Here is a 26,721-nt window from a genome sequence, read left to right as displayed (position 1 = left end):
GCTAGGATGCGACGCTTCTGATCTCAAGAGAGGGAGGGGGGGTCTGTGGCCCATTTCCTCCCCTTGTGGTCCACCGCGCGGACCCATTGAGGAGGGGAGGGCATCATGGATCTGCCACTGGGACGTTGCCGCCTGGTCCAACCTCACGAGTGCTGATGAGGCGGCCATGTGAATAACCAAAAACCACTAGGGGAACTGTGCGGATGAAAGAGGCCATCCACAGGATGTTGGGGGGGGGGATCCTCGGGGGGAGAAGCCAATCTGGTGGAATTGCAGAGTGGATGTCACGGATCATAGTGGAGGCTCTTGTTAGAGTGCCCAGAGGGTCCTGCTGTGTCGCCCCCCCCCGGGAGTCGGGAGTCGACGGTAACTCTGCATGGTGCTTGAGTTTGAGCCGGCCTCCCGCAGGGCCAGCCCCAAGAGAGGTGAGATCGGGCGTTGATCATGTGTCCTGAGGGAATGTGGAAATGAGGGTTGCAGGCCGAGGGCTCTCTCTCTCTCTCTCTATCCTCTTGGTAGGTGGGGGGAACCTGATTGAGGATGGGTTGGAGAAGTTACCAAGTGTGGAAGTGGGTCGCTGCAAACTGGTCCTCAAAGCTAGTGCTGACATCACGGAGGGGTGCCTCTGAGAAGATCCATCGAATCCCCGGTGTCCAGGGACCTCTGTGGGTAGGAAGGCGCGAGGAAATGGGGCTGATCAAGAAATCCTTCCAGGGGTCCTCTCCGGGCTGCAGTCCTCACGCAATGAGCTTGCCCAAAAGGGCTTTGTGAGGAAATGCGGCTGATCATGAAATCCTTCCAGGGGTTCTCCCCGGGCTGCAGTCCTCATGCAAGCAGCTTGCCCAAAAGGGCCTTGCTGTGGGTCGCGAGATCTATGAAGTCCATGCCTCCTTGAGCCCGAGGCTGAATCAGTACGCGCTAGGCCACCTTCGCTTGAGCTGGGAGACCATCTCATACAGACCAAAGAAAATTCCGGATCAAAAGCTGCACCTGCCGAATGCAAGAGCGATGGAAAGCTCAGCATGAAGTGATGTACCATATGGTAGCTAGAAGACCTTGGTTTGGATCCATCTGAACTTGTCAACTGGGCGCCAAGTTGGGCTGGGACTATTACTAACCCAAAAGCCACATGACTTGTGCCAGTTGAACCTCACCCCTGAAGCCAGGCAGAACTCCTCAACCACTGCAGCAAAGCAGCTGAGGTTCCTTTCCGATCCTGTGCGGTAGGTGGCAGTGTGATTTGCAAACTCTACATCTAGCAACTCCTCCATAGTGCGAATGGGCAAGCGCAACCCCTGGAGGCCTGTATCCTGTGGTCGAATTAAAGAACTCATGGCCTCAGCACGAAATGGAAGAGGAATGGTGCAAGCGGGGTTCCTGTGTAGAGGGCCGCAACTCCCCGAATCTAGGCAGGCAAAAATCCAATTCTCAACATAGCCCTCTCCAGAGTGGGCCAATCAAATCTATCATATGCCTTCTTGAAGTCGAGAAACAAAACGGCCATGTCGTCCCCCCTAAGTCTGGCTGTGGCTCTTGCCTCCCAAAAGATGAAGATGTTATCCATGATGTCTGCTCCCGGATGAAGCCAGTCTGAGTAGCATGCGTCGTATCTGGGAGGGAACTTGGAAGGCTGAAGGCGCAGGAGGCTGATCGCCTTGGCCAGGATCTTGTATGCCATCCCTAAGAGTGTGATGGGTCTCCACTGTCGGGTCTCCAGGCGATCACCACACTCCTTAGAGATAAGGAATATCAGACCCTTGGACATGCACTTAGGAAGTAAGCCTGCCTGCATAACCTCATCGAAAGCAACCCGAAATCCTGTTCCCATGAGGTCCCAATGGCAAAGGAAGAGGGAAACCGACAGACCATCCTCTCCTGGGCACTTCTGGTGCAGAAGGGCCTCCAGTGCGGCTGCTAGCTCTAGGTCAGAGAACGGGGAATCCAAGTGTGTCTGCAGGTGCTCTGACACACAAGGCTGAACATGGCTCCAGAGTCCAAACTGGCTGTCGAGCGACTTCTCTCTAAGGGGAATCTGAAAGTGGGGTCCTGTGTTAGCAGTCATCTCTTCGTACCATATTACAGAGGGCCTCTGTTGTGGGTGTGCCCGCCCGAGTTAGGAGTAGTCTCCATGTTTCCTCATTTTTCCATTGTTTTCCCAGTTTTTGCTAGTCGTGGGGGGACTTCCTGTGCTGGCCGACTACTGTGATGCTGGCCTACTTCATCATGATCTGGCCGACTGACGATTTCCAGTCGAGGACATCTCTGCAGCTTGTCGGCTGTTTTTGGGCTGGCCGACCAGCAGCATAGACTGGTATAAATACCACCCTTGCTCCCCACTTGTATTCTGTACCGGATCTTGTGTATATAGTAGAGTTTATACAGATTCTCTCTCTCTGCACTTTTGCGTTTTCTTTCTCACAGCAGTTGTCTCATTTTTCGCTGTGCATTCCGACATGGTATCAGAGCCCCAGGTGGCTTGATGATTGGAGAATTAGGGTTAGGTCATGTGGGAGACATACACAGAGAAGCAAGGGGGAGAGAGAGAGAGAGAGTTGTGGGGATAAGTCAACTCATGAGGCATGAGTGTGTGACTCCCCTATCACACATGTATATTGCACTAGTACACATAGTGCACTTAGTACATTAAAAGTACTAAGTGTACTATGTACTATAACTTATGGGCTTGTACACACTATAAGGGTGGGCATAACGCCTTTACCCCAACAACCTCCCACCTAAAGGCAAAGTGCCCTTAAGTAAAGGAAAAGAAAAAATCAGCATGTACATGATAATATACAAGGCCATATCAAGGCTGAAACTGGCCTCATCCAATGCCCATCAAGTGTCTGCAATGAGCAAACCGCTCCGGAGGCAAACTCTTTGTCAACAGATCAGTCGGGTTGTCATCCGTATGAATCTTAACAAGCTGAATTTGCTTGTTCTCTATCACCTCTCTGATGAAGTGATACTTCACATCCACATGCTTCGTCTTTGCATGAAAGACAGGGTTCTTTGCCAACTGGATGGCACTCTGACTGTCACAATGCAACAATGGAATATCCCCTGTATAGCCCAAATCAACCACTAACCGAGATAGCCATAATGCCTCCTTGCAAGCCTCTGTGGCTGCAATATACTCGGCCTCTGTAGTAGATAAGGCAGTGCACTTCTGCATCCTGGATATCCATGACACAGCACCTTCTGTGAATGTAAACACATAACCGGTAGTAGACTTCCGGTTATCTGGATGACCGGCATAATCCGAATCCGTGTAACCATGCACTAATGAATCCTGTTTGCCAAAACATATGCACATATCCTGTGTGCCCTTCAGGTATCTCATGACACCTTTCACTGCTTCCCAATGCTTCTTGCCAGGTTTGGCCATGTATCTAGAAACCACTTCCACTGCAAATGCAATGTCCGGCCTAGTAGCAATCATGGCATACATGAGACTGCCACAGGTTGAAGCATACAGAATCTTGGCCATATCAGCCCTGTCTCTATCCGACTGTGGGCTGTCCATAGCATTGAGTTTCACATATGGAGGCAAAGGAGTACTAGTCTTCTTCCCCCCCTCCATATTGAACCTCTACAAAACTTTGCCAATGTATTCCTTCTGAGACAAATACAACACATGCTGATTTCTGTCCCGAAGTATCCGCATACCCAAAATGTGATTTGCATCACCCAAATCCTTCATATCAAAGGTTTGATGCAGTCTCTTTTTCAAGGCATCCATCTCTTTACGAGATTTCCCGGCAATCAACATATCATCAACATACAAGATGAGGATCATTAGACTGCCATCCAAAGCTTTCTTGGTGTATAAGCAGTGATCTATGTCACTTCTCCTGAAATCTTGTGATTTCATGAATGTATCAAATTTATGATACCATTCCCTTGGTGCCTGTTTGAGCCCATAAAGACTCTTTTTCAGCTTGCATACAAGCTTCTCCTTTCCACTTACTGCATAACCCTCTGGCTGTTGCATATATATCTCCTCATGGAGATCACCGTGAAGAAAAGCAGTCTTCACATCCATCTGAATCAAGTCCAGATCATCATGTGCAACCAAAGCTAACACAGCTCTAAGTGTGGTCATTTTGACCACTGGAGAGAAGATCTCATCAAAGTCCACACCATATTCCTGCTTGAAGCCCTTAGCCACTAACCTGGCTTTGTATCTTGGCTTTGCATCAGGTGCAACTTTGAGCCTGTAAACCCATTTGCATGGCAAAACCTTCTTGTCTGCAGGCAAATGCACCAACTTCCAAGTTCCATTTTTATGCAGAGAATCCATCTCTGACTTCATGGCACGCTCCCATAGAGCTTTGTCTGCCCTCTGTAAAGCCTCTTTATAACATGAGGGCTCCCCACAGTGAGTAAGCATCAAATAGTCAACTCCTGGAACAAACCTGTCAGGGACTTTGTGGACCTCCGTACCCAATGACCATCATTTGCAGGTTGCTGTCCAGCCTGCATATCACCCATTGGTGGCTCCTGTTCCATGCCATAAGGCTGAAAAATCATGCCCGGTATCTCCTCTAACTGTGGTATATCCATAGGGATATCTTCTGCCATCTCTGGCTGTCCATTTGGACCATTTTCAGCACCATTTAAGGGCTGGTTTTCCTGCTGTAATGGCTGATTTACAGCCCTTTGTTGTTGTCCATGATGTCCATCATCATCAAAGATGACTCTGCCAGGCTCCTGTTGCCTTGCAGGCTCCTTATACATGCATGTTTCATCAAAAATGACATCATTGCTGCGTATAATCTTTCTATTCATGGGATCCCAAAGTCTATACCCCATTTCACCTCTGTCACCATATCCTAGGAATATGCATTTGTGAGACTTAGGATCAAGTTTGGTGCGCATTTCCCTGCGTATGTGCACGTACGCAACGCAACCAAACACTCTCAAGTGCTTGTATGACGGAGGCTTCCCTGTCCATACTTCCTCTGGCACTTTCCCACCAAGCCTCGTGTTAGGTGACCTATTTATAAGGTGAACGGCTGTCATAACAGCTTCAGCCCAAAAACCATGAGGTAATGCAGCATGTGACAACATAGAACGGACCTTCTCCTGTATGGTCCTGTTCATCCTCTCTGCTGTCCCGTTTTGTGGAGGATCATAAGGAGTAGAGAGCTCCCTCTTGATGCCTTTAGCATCACAAAAGTCCTGAAACTGTTTGGACATGTACTCTCCACCATTGTCGGAACGCAAAGCTTTCAGTGTTTTGCCAGTTTGATTCTCAACAAGAGCAACAAACTTCTCAAACACTGAGAATGTATCACTCTTCAAACGAAGAGGATAGACCCACACCTTGTGTGTGGCATCATCAATAAAAGACACAAAATATTTTGCCCCTCCCAAAGAAAGCTGAGGCATCTCACATACATCTGTATGCACAAGCTCTAACTGAGCATCTTTCTGTCCAAGAGCTTTCTTGTGGGGGCACTGTAGTTGCCTACCATATATACAATGCTCACAAAACTGAAAACTTGAAAACTTTAGAGAAGGCAAGTAACCCAAACGAGACAATTGCTCCATTCCCTTGACACTCATGTGTCCCAACCGGCTATGCCACAGAGAAATTTCCGGCAGCTCGGTTGCATTTACATTAGCATGGTGACAAACACGTGCATGCATAAAGTAAAGAGTGTCCACCTTAGAGCCTCTGGCAACAACCAGTGAGCCCTTACAAATCTTCCACTTTCCACTACCAAATGTGGTAACATAATCAGCATCATCAAGCTGTCCAGTAGAAAGCAGATTCTTCTTGATCTCAGGCACATGCCTGACATCATGGAGCATAAGCTGTGAGCCATCTGAAAATACAAGCCTCACATCACCTCTGCCAAGAATTTTGCATGCATGGTTATCACCCAAATAAACCACTCCTTCATTGCCAGCAGTATACCTGACAAACAAGTCTCTGCAACCTGTGACATGAAAGGAGGCACGTGAATCAATGATCCATGAGTGCATACCATGACCACCTGTAAGAAGTGAATGGGCATCAAGTGAAGAAGTAAATAGGACCTCATCCTCACTGCCACCTGCATGTGACACATTGATTTCTTCAATCTTGACTCCACTTTTGCCCTTTGGCTTTACATCTTTGGCTTCATCCTTCTCTTTGTCTTTGCCTTTTCCCTTTTCTTTTTGATCATTTTTCCATTTGTAGCATTGCTTTTTAATGTGTCCTTTCTTGCCACAATAATGGCATTCCAAATCCTTTTTGGAGCGAGACTTGCTCCTTCCCCGTTCTTGGCTTTTTCCCCTTTGCTGGGATCTCCCACGTGCATTCATTGCATTGGACTTTCCAACAGAGTTGTTTTTCCTGTTCATCTCTTCTTGAAGAAGAGCACCCTCAACATCTGCATATGACAGCATAGCATGCGAATTGCTAGTGGCTGTCCTGAATGTATCCCAACTCTCTGGCAAAGTGCACAACAGAAAAGTGGCTTTGAACTCATCGTCCATTGCCAACTTTTGATTAATGACTTGGCTGACAATACCATTAAACTCATTTAGATGGGCTGTCATAGACGCCCCTTCCTTCATCTGAAGACCTATGAGTTTCTTCAACCAATACACTTTGCTTGAGGCACTTTGTTGGGCATACAAGTCCTGCAATCTCTGCCAAGCTGTCTTCTCTTCACGAATGCTGAAAAGTAATGAGTCTGACACAGACAACATGATAGTAGATCTTGCCAGCTCATCCATATCTTCCCACTCTTCAGCAGTAAGAGAAGCGGGCATTACACCCCTTTCTTTAATAGGCTTGTGCTGCTTTTTCTGGAGCAACACATTGTAGCACTGGGTTTGCCAAATATCATAGTTATGCGAGCCTTTAAGCTTCTTGATGTGAAGCAATGAAGAGCTCTCACCTGTGGTTGCCATAGCAATATGCAACCTGTAAATGCCTGACTCCCTGCAAAATGTGCAAATACTGCACCAAAAGCACACAAAGTGCTCACAGTTATTCTCCCAAGCTTTATCTCCCACTGCGGAAGCAAGAATGCAACTTTTCTCCCACTTTATGTGATGAAAACACCAAAATCTGGTTGCTGCAGATTTTGGACAGCACCTTAAATGTGCTCTGTTGCCCTTCCAAAGTACTGTACAGTAGTACCAAGTGCTCACCAATGATGTACCAAACCTGTACCGGCAAGTTCAGCAGCTGAAATTGAACCTTTTGGTCACTCAAAACAGTGTACAGCCATGCCAAAACATGCACAAAGCTGTGCCAAATCTGTACCAGCAGGTACAATAGCAATAAATGCTCTCCTGGCTGTCCAAATGAGTGAAAATCAGACTTTTACAGTCCTGTACACTGCATACAACAGTCCCGAACAGAAATTGGGCAAAAGCCCCTTGACTGCAAGCTGATTTTTTGAGGATTCAAGGCATAAATGTCTTGCCTGCTGCTTTGCCAAGCTCAACAAGTATACGAACTTGAAAAGCCCCTTGATTTAAGATCAATTTCTGATCATACATGGTACATTGACGCACATGAAGGCATCCAGAGTGTTCACGATGCTTCCCCCTGGCCACATACACATCAAATACATGAAAGCCCCTTGATTTACAGGCACATTGAGTGTATGTAAGGCATCAACACATTATCCACAGCATCAAACGCGATTGCCTGCATGCAAATCAACCAAATCGGCACAAAAGCCCCTTGATTTGCACTGCAATTTGTTGCAATTTTGCCCAAATGTGCGATTTTTCACATCATACATCATGTATGAGTGCTTAATTGCACAATTACATCAAAAGCCCCAAATTTTGACATCCAATTTCCTGCAAATTGATCCTGATTGTGACCAATTTCCTGCAAATTGATCCTGATTGTGACCAATGTCACCCAATTTTGCCAATTTTGCTCAAAAATTGAGCAATTGGGCACCTGTACCTGCTCAATTGTTGATTGTACTTGCTCAATTTCAAATCCCAAAAAAAAAATTGAGGAAAATACCTTGTAATTTTTTGATTTTTCTCTGATTTGCAGGAGGGTTTTGTTGTTGCAGGAAAAGGGGGTGATGATTTGGTGCTGCTATTGATGCTGATGCTGATGCTCCTGTAGCTGTAGCTAATGTACGGATGGCTGGGCAGTGTAGCTCTCCTCAGCAGGTACAGTAGAGTTGATGCTTATACGCCTGCCTGTTGACGCCTTGTGACTGAGTCTGACCACCACCACGTAGGTGTGTCGCCTGACGTGGAGCTGATGCTTATGCGCCTCCCATGGGAAGGTTCTCCTGAGGGGTTACAGAATCGCACGGAGAAGTGTCAAAGAAATTGATGCCAAGGCGAGCAGCTTCATGGACAGAAGCAATGGCGTCAGAAATTGATGCCAAAGCGAGCAGCTTCATGGACAGAAGCAATGGCGTCTTCCTCCTTCACACGGACACACGGCGCCCAACTTTTAAAAAAAAATTGACGTGTTTTCGTTTGTTGACGCCGGGTTCGCTACGATGCGCCTTCGCTTGCGTTTCGAATAGCGCCAGCCGACGCCCAGCGCTAGGCCTTCGCTCACCTGCCTGTAGCTCGTTTGTTGACGCAGTTGCTCTTCCTGATGTTCATCGCTGCTCGTATCAGTTTCGCCTAGCGCTTCTTCTACACGCTTGAAGTCGACTTGCTGCTTGCAACACCCAAGGTTAGCCAACAGCAGGTTTCACCTCTGTAGCCTTCGCTTCAGACACCTCCAGTGCAGGGCAGCAAAGAATTGACGTCTCTAGGGAGAAGGAAGAGGATCAAAGCAGCAACCTACAGGCTCTGATACGAGTTGATTGGAGAATTAGGGTTAGGTCATGTGGGAGACATACACAGAGAAGCAAGGGAGAGAGAGAGAGAGAGAGAGAGAGTTGTGGGGATAAGTCAACTCATGAGGCATGAGTGTGTGACTCCCCTATCACACATGTATATTGCACTAGTACACATAGTGCACTTAGTACATTAAAAGTACTAAGTGTACTATGTACTATAACTTATGGGCTTGTACACACTATAAGGGTGGGCATAACGCCTTTACCCCAACACTTGAAGCTTGGAGACAGTGAGAGCTTGAGGGTTTGCTGTTTTTTGGTGCTGATTGGAGAATTTTTGGGCTGTTCGGGACTTGGAGAACGGGTAGAAGGCGGGCATCGCTGTTGGACAGCCACGTTGCATAGTGTTTGTGGCCTCTTCATTTTTTTCCCACCTTCCCTCCCTTCACAAGACCTTGTGAACTCTTGAGATGGTAGATTTGCTTGAGACGGCTGAGAAGCATGTGAAGATCCCCACTCTTCCCACATTCCCGGTGGATCGACAGTTGGCCGGGACCAACTATGGCATCTCGAAGGTAATGATGGAGTTTGTCTTGGAGTCTTATGACTTGGCTGATTTCATTGTGGTTGGTGTTTCATGGCCAGAGTTGGAGGACGGGGAGCTTTTACCCTCTACTCGGAAAGAACACAATTACGGGATCGTGTCAATGCCCGTGTGCGTTCTTTCATCTTCCTTAATTGCACACCCCAGGTAATTAATCATATCAAACACATGACGTTGGCCCGAGGGATTTGGCAGCACTAGGCTTCTTTGCATATTAGGGTATCACCCATGAAGTGGATTTCCTTGGAAGTGCAAATGCGAGTGATGAATTCTGCAAAGTCTTCGATGATGCGGCAGCACTTCAACAAACTCGAGGCTCTTCAGCAGGAGGTTCTTCAGGCTGGGAAGGAGATATCTTCAGAGGACATGGCCATCACTTTGCTGTCTCATCTGACCTCTCAGTATTCAGCTTTTGATCACTAGTGGGAGACTCAACACCATCACATGGGAGGAGCTTGTACCTATGGTTTTGGATTAGGAAGAGCAATTTACGAACCCTCCATAGGAGGGCAGAGGTTCTGAGGCCTTGACTGGCCAGTGGTCGAAAGGCCGCAACAACAACAACAATAAGGGCAAAGGGAAGTCTTCATCGGAGAAGTCTTTTGAGAAGAAGCGCAACTCAGAGCGTGATGCTTTGAAGGCTGAGTGGACCTGTAACCATTGTGGCCAGAAAGGTCACTATTGGAGGAAGTGTCCTCAGAGAAGTACCGAGAAGAGTGCTGATTCTTCAGTTGTTGCAGTTGCAAAGACTCCAGCTTTTGTGCACTTGCAGATTATGGACACAGATGCTTCATCTTCTTCAAGCAAGGAGGCAGTTGGTCTCACTGTTAGGGATACTCGGGAGTGGATTCTTGATAGTGGTGCTTCTAGGCACATGAATCCTTCACGAGAGTTATTACAGGATCTTCGACGGTAGACGGGTCACATCTTCATCGGTGACAAATTCACTATCCCGATTCAGAGTGATAGCAGGTTGGATATTATTCCCAATGGCAAAGGGGGAAAGCATTCCTCCCGGGTTCTTTATGTCCCATCTCTTGGTTTTCATCTTTTGTCAGTGCATGAGGTTTGCAAGGCTGGCATACGGGTGGAGTTTGATGAGCATTATGTTGCTCTCCGGGACAAAGCAATAGGCCAGGTTGCTTGGGAAGGCGGAGTGGAGAATGGGATATACAAACTCTCAACACTCTCTTCTCTAACAAGTACTCAGCTCGGTGATTTGTGGCATTTCCGTTTTCGCCACTTGAATGTGGATGTGTTGCGAGTCGCGACGGGCTTTCCGGGACCAGATGGTGGATGGCTTGCGAGATGTTGGTAGCAGGCAGGGACACTGTAGTTCTTACATTCGTGGTAAGCAGCACATGGAATCTTTTCCGAAGCAAGCTACTAGGCGGGCTAGGACTCCTTTGGAGTTGGTTCACACTAACTTGTGTGGACCTATGCAGACCCCATCTTTGGGAGGTTCTTTGTACTTTATGCTGCTTGTGGATGATTGTAGCAGGTTTACATGGGTAATCCACCAGCCTTCAATCCCATTAAGATTCCATCAAATAACCAACATTGAAGTGCATTAAACCATACTTCATCAAACCCACACACCATCGAGGTCCCATCAAACGACTCAATAAATTAGTTCCTAGTTAAGAAGGCAAGATTCCTTTAATTCTACCTCAAGTGAGAAGCTTTTGGAAGTAATGAGCCAAATGAATGCAGACGTGGAAAAGCAACCATGGAACCCCTAAAAAGGAGAGGTGCTATGGTCCTCCAAGCCCTAAAGTCACCAAGAAGCTTAGTGAAATAGCACCATAAATTTTGTAAAAAGAAGGACCAAGCCTTTGCTCGGTTCAAGGAGTGGCATGTTATGGTGGAGAAGGAGTCTGGATTGTAGGTCCCATCAAACGACTCAATAAATTAGTTCCTAGTTAAGAAGGCAAGATTCCTTTAATTCTACCTCAAGTGAGAAGCTTTTGGAAGTAATGAGCCAAATGAATGCAGACGTGGAAAAGCAACCATGGAACCCCTAAAAAGGAGAGGTACTATGGTCCTCCAAGCCCTAAAGTCACCAAGAAGCTTAGTGAAATAGCACCATAAATTTTGTAAAAAGAAGGACCAAGCCTTTGCTCGGTTCAAGGAGTGGCATGTTATGGTGGAGAAGGAGTCTGGATTGTAGGTGAAGACTCTTTGGGCTGACAAAGGAGGGGAGTTCTCTTCTAATGCTTTTGTGCAGTTTTGTGCGGAACATGGCATCAAGCGGGAGCTGGCCAATACAAGATTGCCTTCAGAGAATGGAGTAGTTGAGCGTAAGAAGGTGGAGATGGCGAGGACGATGCTGGAGCATCGTGATCTTCCTCGTTCACTTTGGGGAGAGGCTGTGGCTACGGCTGTCCATACCTTCAACCGATCTCCGACGACTTCAGTACCCAAGATGACTCCATATGAGGCTTATTTTGGTAGGAAACAAGATGTCTCCCATTTCCGTGTTTTTGGGAGTGATGCCTATGTTCACATCCCAAAGAAGCAGAGGGGGAAGCTTGACTCAAAGTCCCAAAAGCTTGTATTTGTGGGATATAATTCTCTTTCCAAAGGCTATACGTTATACGACCTAGAGCAGATCGAGATTGTTGTCAGTAGGGATGTTGTCTTTGATGAGCATGTTCCAGCTTCCACATGTATGAGCCATTACTTCTTGCAGAACTAGATGAGTATGAGGATGATTCCCAGGCTATTATTCCAGCTAGTCAGCCTCAGTTAGTTGTTGAGGTTGACCCGAGGTTGGAGATGAGCCCTAGCAATAGGAGGAGGCTCCACGTTCTGTTCGAGTATCAAAGTGGTTGTTGGACACCATTCGAGAGTCGGGTGTTACGGAGTATCCCTCCGAGTGGACCACTGAGGATGGACCTCGAAGATTGCACAGTTCGTGATAAAAGTCAATCAGAGAAGCTGTTATACAGGTGAACTATGCTTTGATGTCTCGTATCATTTGAGACAAAGAGCCCACTTTCGTTAAGGAAGCTCTTTCCCAGGAGACTTGGAGGAAAGCCATGCAAGTGGAACTTGACGCCATTGAGAAGAATAACACTTGGGAGTTGGTTCCGAGGCTTGTCAAAACGGTCATTCATTGGTGTCAAGTGGGTCTATAAGACCAAGTATACGTTTGCTGGGTCGGTGGACAAGCATAAGGCCAAACATGTGGCCAAGGGCTATGCTCAGCGACCTAGCATCGACTACGAGGATACCTTTGCACCGACAGCGAGGATGATCACGATTCGAACAGTTCTTGCCCTTGCCTATCTTGAGCAGTGGTTGGTGTATTAGATGGATGTAAAGTCTATCCCTTAATGGTGACTTGCAGGAGTAGGTGTATGTTGAGCAACCTCGAGGCTTTGAGGTTCCGGGATCAAAGGGGATGGTTTACAGGTTACGGAAGGCATTGTATGGTCTTAAGTAGGGCTTGGAATCAGAAGATTGATTCCTTCTTTCTACGGACAGGTTTTCAGAGATCAGTTGTAGATCCTAACTTGTATCTCTTTCGGGAATGCGGTATGGTCACCTTGATTATCCTTTATGTGGATGATCTTATTCTCACACTGGCGGTCATGTGGAGCATATAGCTGTGGTGAAGGTTGCCTTGTCAAAGGAGTTTGAGATGACCGACTTAGGCTTACTTCATTTCTTTTTGGGATTGGAGATTTGGCAGACCCAGAGGGGGTTCTTTGTTTCTTAGCAGCCGCATGTTCATGAGTTGCTGGAGACCTTTGGGATGGAGTACTGTAAGCCTATTTCTTCACCGATGGACCCGAATATCAAACTTACAGTTAATGATCCTTGTGAGCAGGTTGATGCCTCCTTGTATCGGAAGCTTGTTGGTTCATTGATTTGGTTACTGAACACCAAATTGGACTTGAGCTTTCCAGTGGGGCTGTTGATTTCGTTCATGCAGACACCTTTGAAGACTCATTGGGACATAGGATTGCGGATCTTGCGGTATCTGCAGGGTACGAAGGATCTTGGACTCTTCTATGACACTAGAGGGGGAACGAAGAAACGAGTCAGACTCCAAGGTTGGAGTGACTCAGATTGGGGAGGAGATTCAGACACGAGGAGATCTACATCTGGCTACGGATTTACCCTTGGCTCAGGAGCTATTTCTTGGAGCAGTAAGAGGCAGCCAACTATTGCCTTGTCTTCTACTGAGGCAGAGTACTAGGTTGCTTGTGGTGCTGCCTGTGAGGTTGTGTGGCTGCGGAGGTTACTTGGCGAGATTGGGTTTCCACAGAAGGAGCCCACGGTCATCTAGTGCGATAACCAGAGCTGTATAGCTATTGCTCGGAACCGAGTCTTCCATGCCCGGACCCAAGCACATAGAGATACAATATCGCTTTGTTTGTGACAAGATTTTGGCTGGTGACATCTTGCTTGTTTATTGTTCAACGGAGGACAATGCGGTGGATCTCTTCACGAAGTCTCTACCTCAGGTGATGCTCCGGCAGCACTCCAGCTCACTAGGGTTGGTGCCACATCCGGAGCTGAGAGGGGTTGTTAGCAGTCATCTCATGTCTGTACCATATTACTCAGTAGGGAGTGAGGGCCTCTGTTGTGGGTGTCTCCACTCGAGTTAGGAGTAGTCTCCATTTTTTCTCATTTTTCCATTGTTTTTCCAATTTTTGCTAGTCTGTACCATATTACCTCTCTGTGCTGGCCGACTACTGTGATGCTGGCCGACTTGGGCCGACTGCTTTTTCTGCTGGTTGACTGATGATTTCCAGTCGTGGACATGTCTGCAGCCTGTCGGCTGTTTTTGGGCTGGCCGACCAGTAGCATAGGGTGGTACCCTTGCCCCCCACTTGTATTTTGTACCGGATCTTGTGTATGCAGCAAAGTTTACACAGCTTCTCTCTCTCTCTCTACACTTTTGGCGTTTTCTTTCTCACAGTAGTTGTCTCATTTTCCGCTGTGCATTCCGACACCTTGAGGCAACAAAAAACTTGCAAAAGACCGTGTCCCTTGCTTGGGTCCAGAAGGAAGCCCATGCATGGTATCTGTATTCAATTCTCTCTGCTCTCCAAGCTCTTTAGTAGCAAAGTAGGGGCTGCCTCCATCTAGGCGTGAACCCAGGGACTCTTTGGGGTCTGCTCCTGAAGCCGCTGAAGAGAGACCAAGGTGCATCAAAGGCTTGTCTCCTACTCTCTAAGCACCCTGAGTCTTTCCTAGGCGGATGTCTAAAGGAAGGAGCTAGTCTCTAGCAGTGCGGCACCCAGTTGCCTGCCCAAGAGTAAAATTGTGGAAGGACCAAATCGCTTCAGTCCGAGCGAAGATGGAGGGGTCTTGAAGCAAGCAGTCCGGAATCCTCGCTGTGTGCTGGCTGTCCGCTTGGCTCGGGGTGAGAATTACTAGTGCATGATTGGAGAATGTTGAGCTGGTGAGGATGCCAATCATGCCTGTCCTATTCTAGCCTCACTCATCCACATAGAAGCGGTCAAGACATGAAAGAGTGGGCTTCTCGGTGCGGTGGTCGGAGCGAGTGAAGGTGAGGCCGCCTTGAGTGCAGCCGAGCTCAGGAAGGTGCAAGGTATCTTTGCCGTCGATGTAGAAGAGAAGCTCCTCCCAAGTGGCACCCTGGGCCAGAGACTGTGGCATTGGGGCACCCACCACTGCAGTCCTCGTGATCCTCAAGCATGTTGAAGTTTCCACCCATGTGCTAAGAGTCTGAAATGGGGAGTCCCTCTCGCACTTGAAGCCAGAAGGTCATCCGCTTAGCGGCCCCATTGGGGGCGTATATGGTGAGGAGCCCGAGTCGGGTCTCCTGATGCGAAGGATCTGCCACTCGGTGGGACCGGGGATGATCATGCCCGACTCTGCCATCAAGGGGACAAGAGTGTTACTCACCGAGATGCATACTCCTCCATGGTTCCCCTAGAGCCCAAAAGCTGGGACCTGACTGTGTGGCTCTTGCCGGGAAGGATCTTCCCAGCGGTTTGGAGAGGATCTTCCCGCTAGTGCGGGTCGTACCTGCTGTGAGATGATGCTCTTGAACCATGAGGATATCAAGATCGCCACCAACCATGTTGCATGCGCGGAAGCCTTGCTGTACTGATCCATTTCCCTAAGCCTGATTAAGAACAAGATGCTGAATAAACATGATTTAGACATAGGAGAGAAGAAATGAAATGAAATGAAATGTTATATTAACGTCTTCAAAAGGCCATAATGACCTATGAGACCAAAAGTTACATCATGGTGGATCTGATACAATGTCTGGATAAAAAAACCCAGAAAATGAAAAAATAAAGATGATACTACTGGCACCTAAAAAATGAAACTGGAACTGGAAGGTACACTATGGAGGTACCTCCATCTCATAATATGTGCCGCATCAGACACTGGCGGATCTCCTCAATATCCTGTGTGGTCAGCACCCTGACTGGGTGTCTCGCATGCCTCGCAAGAATAATCCGAATCTGCCGCTGCAACATCCGTCTATGCTGGGATGCCCTCCTCCGTGGTCGTGGGCGTCTGGACCACCCAAGCTCAATGGCACGATCAATCAGTGTACCTCTGGTGTGGGCGGTATCCATGTCCTGCTGCTGCTGTGGTCCATCTGGCGCAGTGATGGCCGGACTAAAGAAGTCTGTAATGTGCCTCTGAGTCTGGCTCTCTGTGCGCCTAAGCAGGCTATCTCTATGTCTCCGCAGCTCAAGCAAGAACAATCCCAAACACCTCTGGTCCTGGTACCCCATGACTCTGGAAAGTGGTCCAAAACCCTCTCTGAATAAACAGTGGAAACGACCACGTATCTCATAGTATGCAGTACAATGGCATATATAATGCAGCTCTGTCTCTGGCTCCCCATGGCATACTCGGCATATCCTGGCCTCAGCTGGTATACCTCTATATCGGCCAATCTCAATCTCAAGCTGGTGTGAGGATGTGCGAATCTGACCAATAGCACATCGTACTGCATGAGACAAGTGTACATCCATGTAACTGGGTCTGATCACAAAACCATCTGCTGTGAGCTGAAGAAAATGTTCTCTGTAGAAAGCCATCTTCGTGCCCAGCTCCTCAGTCGGCTGTATCCATGTCCTCCTAATGTCCAGCTGAACTAAATCCTGACGGATGAGTCTGGTAATCTCTGTCCGTGTAAGAGTGAGAGAGGGTGCCTCCAGAGAATACTGGAAGGGAGGCAATCTGTCCATACTAAAACCATGTGCCTGGAACCAAGATGTCATCTGCCCATACCAACAAGCCGTGTCTCCCTGTAAAGCTAACTGTCGGGAGGACTCCAGGGCGAGGCGTGCATATCTGTCTCGGGGGAGATCCCACAAGCCATGTATGTAGGAGACTGATCTCGTAAGAGCCTCAATCACCAGAGGGGCAGCCGCCAGCTCTGCTCGAATAATCTCATGAGGTACCACAGCCTTGGCTCTAATAAGCCTAGCAATCATAGATACCAAAGGCCTCTCCATACCTCTCCACCCGCCTGCGCTGTGATGGCCCACTGAAGGTCCCCATATCTGCACTCCATAAAGCATAGCTGATGTCACTAGAGTGTCAAAAAGCCAGAGTTTTGTTCGAGGTTCCTGAAACTGAACCTGCGAACACATCCTCTCCAAACCACCCAGGGCTGCATGTGCTCTAGTCAATCTAGTCTCTGCTGCTCTCCTCATCGAAAACACTGGCCCACTGAATACTACCCCAAGATATGTATATGCATCTGTATACTCCACAATCTCCTGCCCATATGTAAATGTGGAAGCTGATCGCCGAACCCACTGTGGCGTGGTGTTAAACACCATAACCTTGGTTTTGCCAAGGTTGACAGACAATCCACTATCATGTGCAAACTCATGTAAAGCATCCAGATGACGCTGCATACCCTCAGGAGAGTCAGAGATCAACACAATATCATCAGCATATAACAATAGTGGGATCCATGTACCTGCTAGCTGGGCTCCTCTGTCCCCCAATCTCTCAATGTAGTCAGAAGTCTCATCCACATACATACCAAACAGTGAAGGAGATAACGGGCAACCTTGCTTCACTCCTATAGTGGAGTGAACCAAAGTAGAGACCCCCTCTGGGGTGCGTACCTGTCCTGCAACTGATCTGTATAAAGCCATAATTCCCCATATGAGCTCTGTGGGTACCCCCATCTCCTGTAATCGCCTCATCAATCTGGCTCTGGGCACTGTATCAAATGCTTTGCGGAAGTCTACAAAGCTACAATAAATCCGTCGCCCATGCGACCTGCCCTCCTCAATAATGGCCCGGAGAGTCAAGATGTGGTCAAGAGTAGAGAAACCTCTCCTGAACCCTGCCTGTCCCTCTGCTCGAATGCCAACTCTCTCTGCCCAGAGAGAGAGAGAGAGAGAGAGAGAGAGAGAGAGAGAGAGAGAGAGAGAGTCGGTGTTTGGGTTTTCTTGTATTAAATATGGTACAAAAGGTGACTTAATGTATGTACATGGACAGAAACTTGGTCAGCCCAGGAGGGGTTGAGCTCTGGCCTCTACATATGCTTAATTGATTGACTACAATGAAGAATGACAAACGAATGACTAATGACTAATCCTTATATATATGTTGAGGGGTGTTGGTTGGCCAGTTCTAGTAGCTGTCAGCCGATATCCTTGCATAAATGTTTTCATAAACTGCTGTGCTTTATTGATGTGATGCCACATTGTCCTGGCCACTACTAGGGGCTCAGCCGCCTATTGCCAGGACATATGTTGGCTGCCGACTGGGGTCAGAGGGCTGCCGAAAGGACACCTAAGGCCTCCTTGCTACCTATGCTGATGTTAATGCTGATGATGATGATGATGATGATGATGATGTGCTGCTGATGATGATGTGATGATGTGCTACTACTATTGACTTAATGCAGACTAATCAGGGATTAAGAAAGTTCATGCCAAAGATCAGCTATGGCATGACGTGACATTCCCTTCTGCTAAACTTGATGACGGGGTGGATACTCTGTCATCCTTCCTCCTTGGACTGCTATACTGACTTTGAATTGTTGCTGACTTTGACCTTCTAATGACTTTGACTTTAATTGATTGATATTTTTGTCTGAACACCTTCACCCTTGATCTCCACTTCCAAGTCTTTGTTGAAGAAGTTAGAACTGAGCATTTGTTCACTTCTGTCCCCATGCTTGCTTTCCCTTACCCTTAACACAACGGCGGGTCACCTGCCGGAACTGATCATACTTGTTGCTAGTCCTTTGGAATTGATGTGAGAGCTTAATGATGTACTGTTTCTGCGTACATACCCTCAAGGAATGCTTCCTTTGGCTTCGCTTGTTGTTTGCAGACCACTCCATTTGCTACCCCGTTGCATCCTTTCTGTTGGAATTGTGCACGTTCCTTGGGACAATGCTTAGTGGGCTGAGCCTGAATGCTCTGATACCAATGTTGCATGCGCGGTGTTGGAACTGTGCACCTTCCTTGGGACAATGCTTAGTGGGCTGATCGTGAATGCTATGATACGAATGTTGCATGCGCCGAAGCCTTGTTGTACTGATCCACAGCCCTAAGCCTAATTAAGAACAAGATGTTGAATAAACATGATTGAGAGAGAGAGAGAGAGAGAGAGAGAGAGAGAGAGAGAGAGTTGGCGTATGGGTTCTCTTGTATTAAATATGGTACAAAAGGTGACTTAATGTATGCACATGGTTAGGCCCTTGGTCAGCCCCGCAGGGGTTGACGTCTGGCCTCTACAATGAGGAATGATGAATGACTTGACTTTGCTGAATAATGACTGATGCTTATATATATGTTGAGGGGTGCTGGTCAGCCAGTTCTAGCAGCCGTTGGCCAGTTTTTTGGGACAATTATTGCATAAATGTCTTCATAAACTGCTGCGCTTTATTGATGTGTTGCCACATTGTCCTGGCCACTGGTAGGGGCTCAGCCGCATGCTGCCAAGACATATGCTGGCTGCCAACTGGGGTCAGAGGGCTGCCGAAAGGACACCTAAGCCCTCCTTGCTGCTTATGTTGATGTTAAGAATGTTCATGCCGAAGATTGGCCATGGCATGGGCGATGACAAACCGGCGCTCTTGAAGCTCCTCTTGGATCCTCTGTGTGCCTCTTGGAAAGTAGGCACCACCTAAGCCTCGGCTGTTCCATGAGGCAATCCTCATGGAGGGAAGCTGAGGTGGCATGCAATGGCTAAAGGCTCCGTCAACTGCTGCACCTTTGGGGCTGGTCTCGAGGGCAAGATGTGGTTTTCCTCCCATGGGTGGAGCTGCTCCAAGTAACCTTGAATGGTGGTGGCTAGGTGGCTCCACTGCACAAGGGCCTTTGCTCACCACTTTTCAGGCGAGAACTCGGGGCAGTGAAGGTGCTTGTAAGTGCCCTTCTTAGTGAGAAAGGTGAGGTGAAAGTTGATGAATAGATGAAGCCCCTTCCGCTTCAGGAGAAGGTGTAGAAGCTCAATCCTGGCCATAAGCCGAGATGCCTCTATGGTGTCGATAACATGAGCGTCTTGTAGCATCTGAGAGTGGTATTTTGCCTGTTTGCGGAGAGTGACCTCCAACCCCACATTAGTCCAGGTGACTCCGGCTCTCACGCTTATGGGAAATGAGAAGACAGTGGCTCCTACATCCTCTGGGGTGGGGGGGGGCACAGACTCACAATGGTGCTGTCGTTTCCTGAAAACTCTGCTGTTGAATCCACCGAGAGATGCCTGAAGAAAGGGTAGTTGATCGTGTATCAGCAGGAACGGGGGCCTTCCTGGAGGTGAGGCTAGGTCCTCTTGTCACTTGTGAAGAGTAAATCTGGGTCTCCACTAGGTCTGAGAAGCTCTCAAATGAGTCCCACCGGGTGGAGGTCCTCTAAAAGATTGGCCATGGCCGTGGCCACCGGGGGAGGGGTAGCGCAATGGCGGTGGTCTCTACAACTCTGGGGGAGAAGGAGGCTCACAAGAGGGTGGCAAGGCTAGCACGGGAGGGGATGGAGGAGGAGCATCTGTCAGCGAGGGTCGTGGCTTTGAGTGGGTCTCCACAAGGGTCAGCCTGTGGATGAGGCATGATGGGGTCCCACCAGGGGGGGGGGGGTTGGGGGCGGGGGGCGGATGAGGAGGGGTCCCTTTGGGTCCTGTTGTTGTCAGAGGTGAGGCTGGCGGCCGCTGCCGCCTTCAAGAGTAAGGGCTCATAATGATCCGTCGCGGAACTGGTATCTCGGTAGCTATTCCCCCTTTTGAGGAGGAATCATGATGAGGCGTCTGTGTGGATGAGGCTTCTGGAGTGGGTCCCCCTCCTCTACAAGGGCCTGGGGCTCTCGTTCGTGCTCCTCCCTTTCACTCTCACGCTGGCGACAGCGCTTTGCGTGTCGGTGCTCCTGATTGTGTTCCTGCAACATTTCCTTGCAGGAGGACTCGGGTGGTAGTACAGGGTCCTCCTCCATCGACTGGGGGATGGAGACATCCGTGGGCTCTCTTCTCCTTTGCTACTGAGGAGGCCGATGGGCTGATTTTGGCCCGCGGGAGGGGGGGGGGGGGTTGTGGAGATAATGAGGCTCAGGTAGAGCTCCTGCTTCGGGAGCTGCAGACATGTGGGGGTGAGAAGTCTGGCCTGCCGTGCCCCATTGGCGGGGCACACGCATGCCAGATGTCCGATCTGGCATCAGATGTAACATTGACCAAGGAGGCCAGAGTACTCCACCCGCTGAGTGAAATGGGACTGATCCAGGTAGGGAATGTCCATCTCATAGGGGAGGGACTTCGGGGATGTCATGATTACGCTGAGTGTCTGAACGCGTGGGTGTGAGAAGTCTGGCCTGTCGTGCCCCCATTGGCGGGGGCAGACGTGTGCCATATGTTGTATCTGGCTGCAGATGCAACACTGACCAGGGAGGCGAGAGTGCTCCACCCGCTGAGTGAAAGGGGACTGATCTGGGCAGGGAATGCCAATCTCTTGGGGGAGGGACTTCAGGGATGTCACAATGATGCGGAATGCCCGCTGCTCGAGTGACGATGGAGGGCCCTCTCAACTATCTGACCAAGGATCTTGCCAATCGCTGGAAGGACTGGTAGGTATTCCTTGGGGAGTCCTGGGAAGCACATTGTGACCGGAAAGCCTGGTGCGTGTGGCAGTGGGTCTGACTTAGGGGAGAATCCATGGGGCTAGTGTGCTAAGAAGAGCTGCGCCTCCTGTACTGGGAGTGGGCTCCGGTGAAGGACGCTTGCGGGCGAGGTTCGAGGACCTTCGAACTCTATCCTCAGATAGCCCTTGCCCATGAACTAAATGTTACTGACCCAACTCTAGTTGCCAATGAAGGCTGCCTGAAGCAGGTCTCAAACCTGCCCGTGTGCTGGGCAGCTGCCAACAAGCTTGCCAACTAGAGTGGTCCTCCATGGTGGCGATAGAAGAAGCCAAAAGCTGAAATTCCTAAGTACATCTGTGAGCTGTGTCGGTCAGGGTATATGGAGAAACTGCCGTAGAGTCCTCCAAAAGAAGGGGAAGAGAGAAGGGGGGGTGGGGGGCGTGGAAGAAGAGTGGAAAGAACGGGTCAAGAGGAGGGCTGCAGGGAGAAAAGGGGGAAACAAGAATGACGGAAACAGGGGAAAGGAAGGGGGGGGTTGAAGTTGAGTGGAAAGAGCAGGTCAAGAGGAGGGCTGAAGGGAGAAAAGGGGGGTGGGAGTGTGACAGTTCCCATAGCTCCTTTCCTTGCACATCTCTTCAACAGGGCACTTGTAGAGGGCTTCCCACACACATGAAGCATGAATATCATTACCCCCATTAAATCAGGTGACTTGATGGACCCCGGGAACTATAGGACTCTCATGGTTGGCCATATTATGGCCAAGATATATGGATCAGTACTTGAGACAACGCTCAGCTCTCTAGCCGAGAGGGAGGGTCTTCGTGCTCGAGGACAGGATGGGTTCCGCAGTAACTTCTACACACTAGATCATATCTTCACCTTAAGGAGCTTGATTGAGCAGGCCAAGTTAGGGAGAAAAGACTCTATTGTTGCTTTGTGGATTTCCGCAAAGCATTCGACACAATGCGACGGAACCGGCTCTTACAGAGATTGCAAATTCTTGGGGTGCCTTCAGATATGATGTGGGGGATCATTGCTTTATATGAGAGGGTGACGGGACGAGCCAGATGCCCATGTGGTCTATCAGAGGAGATACATAGTACTATGGGGGTGAAGTAGGGCTGCCCACTCTCCCCGACACTCTTTGGCCTATACATAGATGAGGTCACGGACTTCATAGACAAAGGAGGAGGGAGTGGTGCATCACTCCCAGGGGTTTTGGTCACTTTATTACTCTATGGGGATGACATCATTCTGATATCTGACTCGCAAGAGGGACTGTAGCGCCACATGGACGCCTTAGATGATTTTTTTACATAGAGAGGCCTTTTAGTGAACCTTGGGAAAACCAAGGTCATGACTTTTGACACTTCCAGACGGGTTATGAAAGATACAATGATCACATATAGAGGCAGTCATGTGGAGGTGACAATCATTTTTATACTTGGGTATTACCTTTACTAATAATGGGAGCCATTTCTCCATGAGACATGCATGCATCACAGGACAGGCTCACCCAAGGTTATGCTGCCCTTGCATTGGAGCGACAGTGTCATCAGGCTGACTTCCAAGAGCCTTGGTCCAAAGGATGGCTATTTGGCACCTTAGTCACCCCAGCTATGATGTATGCAGCACCGGTATGGGCCCCTAACCTCTCCACATATGATTGGCGTCGTGGAGAGCCCGTAGATCCTCATGATTGCCAAGATGATTCGCAGAAAACCATTATTACCACATGAGATCGTCAGAGCACAGCTTGCAGTGTCCCCCATGATGGTAGAGGCTCTACTTCATACCATAGCCTACATCAGACGCATTAGAGGCATCGGTCTAGAGAGACTACCCCGCTTTGCGATGGAGTCCTCATAGAGCATTGCCACAGAGGGCCATCACCCATCATGGTATGCTACAGTAGATGAGTGGTTCTCAGCACATTGGCTCGACATGGATAGATTACCGCTCTTCCAGTATGATGATACCTCCCCATACTCTACAATCTCCCGAGAGGAGAGGAATAGAGTTCGGAGACAGGGTTTGATCCAGATGCACACCAGGGAGACTTGGTTGGGTCCCCTTCCCACCAAGATGTAGTACTACAGAGATCATTTCCTTAGATTCACAGAGGATGGATTTGTCAAACGCCCAGGCTATATGGATGTACACATGTCTCACGCTATGAGGGTGACTATTGGTCAGATTATAGCTTCCTCTCACACTTTGGAGATTGAGGCAGGGAGAGCAGCACGGACCCCTAGAGAGGACAGAGGATGCAGATTGTGCTACAGAGAGGTAGAGACAGAGAAGCATTACATATCCAGATGCCCTGTATGTTATGAGATCAAAGGGAGATACCACTGCTTGTTTAGAGAGGGCTTTGGCCCACTTAGCCGGGTGATGGAGTATCTTGATTAAAGATGCTTAGGCCTTTTCCTCCTTGAGCTACACTGACATAGAGGGAGGCTTCTATAGGTGCAGAGCCAAAGATCCTAGTCACAGATCACCAGCTTCTTCAGGCCTATCAGTGAGCTACATCCCCCTCCCCTTGTATTATCTACCTCTCGACGAGGGCTCACAGTACAGAGAGCCTTGGAGATTAGAGTTGCCACGAGACCGTGACTACCTGGACGCAAACCACCACCACTCCATTAGGCCTAGTTAGCCCAGATCCAGGCACGATACCGCAGAGCTATGGAGGAGAGAGTCCAGAGGCTACACCAGGGCACAACAGATGTGAGAGTCCTCCTTGCCCCATGCCCGATGTATGATGCACTACACCCCACCAACTGCATTGGGTGGAATTAGTAGTATACCACCTATCATGATTGTACATCTATAGCATGCTAGACAATGACTGCATAGTGAGCTGCATATGACTAGGACTAGCTTTTCATTTCAGTTTTTCTTTCCATGATACTTAGGACATGGACTTGTTGTATAAAGATTTGTCTCATAGGCCGATTTGGCCTTCTAGAGAGCTATGCCAGTGCCAGCTGATGTACCACGTGGGGTGACCGCACAGAGAGCAGAGGAATTGAGAGCCAGGAGGAGACCTAGACAGACTGGACATAGAGCACCCCGACTCCGTCATCGAGAGATAGCAGCTATCCGAATGAGACACCAGATGGAGACACAGGAGAGGCTAGCTCGCTTTCATTCAGACTCAGGGTACATGTTCACGCCATTCACAGCCTCAGCATCGGCGATGTATGATATCTTATATCCCTCTTATGGCACTGGATGGAGTTAGACATAGATCTGCATAGCATGCTTGTACTACCCCTTCAGCATATAGAGATGCATCTTGCCTTAGCACTCCATCCACATCCCCACCCCCCCTTATATTGTTTGTATATGGGCTCCACCGATCCATGATGATTCACAGTTGTATCCAGACACATGCACACTTTTTCTTTCTTTCTGTTCTTCCGATGACCGGAAGAACACAGTTGTATTATTTTTTGTCTCATAGGCCGACTTTGGCCTCTCGTAGACGTTAATATATCTTTCTTTCTTTCTTTCTCTCTCAGGGAGATATCACTGCCTCTTCCGAGAGGGTTTTGGGCCGTTACGCAGGGTCATGGAGTTTGAGGATCAGAGATGCCTGGGATTGTTTCTACTTGAGCTCAGGAGACACAGAGAGACCCTCTTGGCAGACAGGAGGCCGAGCCATGATGTACCTAGACAGAGGACCCTGACAGATTTCTTCGGCACCGGCACCAGCACCAGCAACCCAGCCCACACACCTCCTGATACCTCCTCCATTGGGCCATGAGGGCACCGACCACGCTCCCAGGGAGTCACCGCTGATAGAGCAATTATCTTATGTCGTGCTCGTCGGCCACGCCCACCAGGATCCCGACCACGGCATCCTCACCATCGCCAGATCAGAGCCATTGTTGCTCGGCATCGGAGGCGCCTACCTCGCTTCTCCGACCTCTCCATTCTAGACAGCCCCATGGCGGAGATACTTGATCTAAGGAGAGGGCAACACTTCAACTGATCAGCATACATGGATCTACCTGATATTCATTTTTCAGTATTTTCTAGTATTTTCTACTCAGTATCATCTCGGAGTCTTACAGTTCTGTTCTTATAACTGCTGGACAATCAGTTTATTGTACTTTTTAGTCTCATTTAGTTGTTCTCTTTGATGAGACACCAACTTCAGATGTACTCTCAGTTTTGGTCTCATAGGCCACATGGCCTCTTAGAGACGTTAATATATCATTTCATTTCATTTCTCTCTCTCTCTCGTTCTAGTAGGTGCTCTTAAGATCAATGGACTAAAGCATTGCCGAATGGCTTCATTGAGAACTTCTGTTCATGGTAATGGTTCATGGGGATACTCCTTACATGAATTGGTTCATCTGCCAAATTTGTGGCAATGGTTTATCGTATAGTTCATTGTAGAGAAGTGGCGCCAAAGAGTGGGTGAAAGCGGGCACCCTTGTTTCGCAGTGCAAATCCATAGTGCTCTGAAACTTGCATGAGAACCCTTACTTTGTGTAAGCGAACCCATCACCTGCTCATATGTATTGTGGCCCAAATGACCTCATTTTTCTCCTCTTGGCTTGCTGATCAGCCTTGCCTTTGGGATAGTATTGAATGCTCTGTGGAAGTGCAGATAGAAGCAATAAATTCTCGCTCCTCTATGTTAACATTTTGGCTGCAATATTGCTCTGAGAGTGACTGACTATGGGGTAAGTGTTGAGTGATCCCAGTGGAAGCCTGCTGGGCCTTTGAACCCTTGTCCCTTTGCTCAGTCATTGAGGTATACGTCTAGTGCTGAGCCAAAAATCTTGGCCATCAATTGCCAACTATGTGGGTGTGGTATTTTTGTGTGGGCTTGGATTTTCTCCCTTTTGGATATATACGATAGTGCTCTCTGACATGGATTTAATGCGACTTCGGCATGTTGATTCCTGTAAAGGTTGGTGCAAGAGTTAGGTAACCATGAGCAGGTTGTAGTCCTTGTCATTCTATTAGGTCAGGGTTAGCTTAAGTAATCAACTGTGTGAAAAGTTTAGTTCTGGATGGTAGTGGAAAGGGAAATTGGAGTAAGCAGTACAGGACAGCTCAGGCATGAAATAGTGAGTAGCGTGTGAGAGCTTTTAGTTATTTTAGCATGCATGCATGATTAGCCTTTTTTTATTCAACATAGTGCAATAATTTATAAACGTTCGCATGTTTATGGAAAAGCTTGACCAACTTTTTCTCTCGACAGGTTGCTGATCTGGTGAAGGAAGACCGTTTGCACCGAATCAATAGGTATTTTCTGATTTCATATATA

The 26,721-nt window shown here is 48.5% G+C and overlaps 1 protein-coding gene across 1 annotated transcript in view; it reads left to right on the top strand.

Moving 5' to 3' along the window:
* The window catches only part of LOC147607908 (uncharacterized), a 62,334-nt gene that overhangs the window by 28,579 nt on the left and 7,034 nt on the right, over nucleotides 1–26,721 (top strand). The window contains exon 11 of the mRNA XM_086789573.1: nucleotides 26,656–26,699. Coding sequence (XP_086645699.1) covers nucleotides 26,656–26,699 — 44 coding nt within the window. The remainder of the gene's footprint in view (nucleotides 1–26,655; nucleotides 26,700–26,721) is intronic.

The sequence above is a fragment of the Cibotium barometz genome, chromosome 54, assembly GCF_041138505.1.
Source record: "Cibotium barometz isolate CiBa-2024 chromosome 54, ASM4113850v1, whole genome shotgun sequence".
Classification (NCBI taxonomy): Eukaryota; Viridiplantae; Streptophyta; class Polypodiopsida; order Cyatheales; family Cibotiaceae; genus Cibotium; species Cibotium barometz.
The sequence above is the reverse complement of the archived record's forward strand: the minus strand, read 5'-3'. Positions and strand labels throughout refer to the sequence as shown.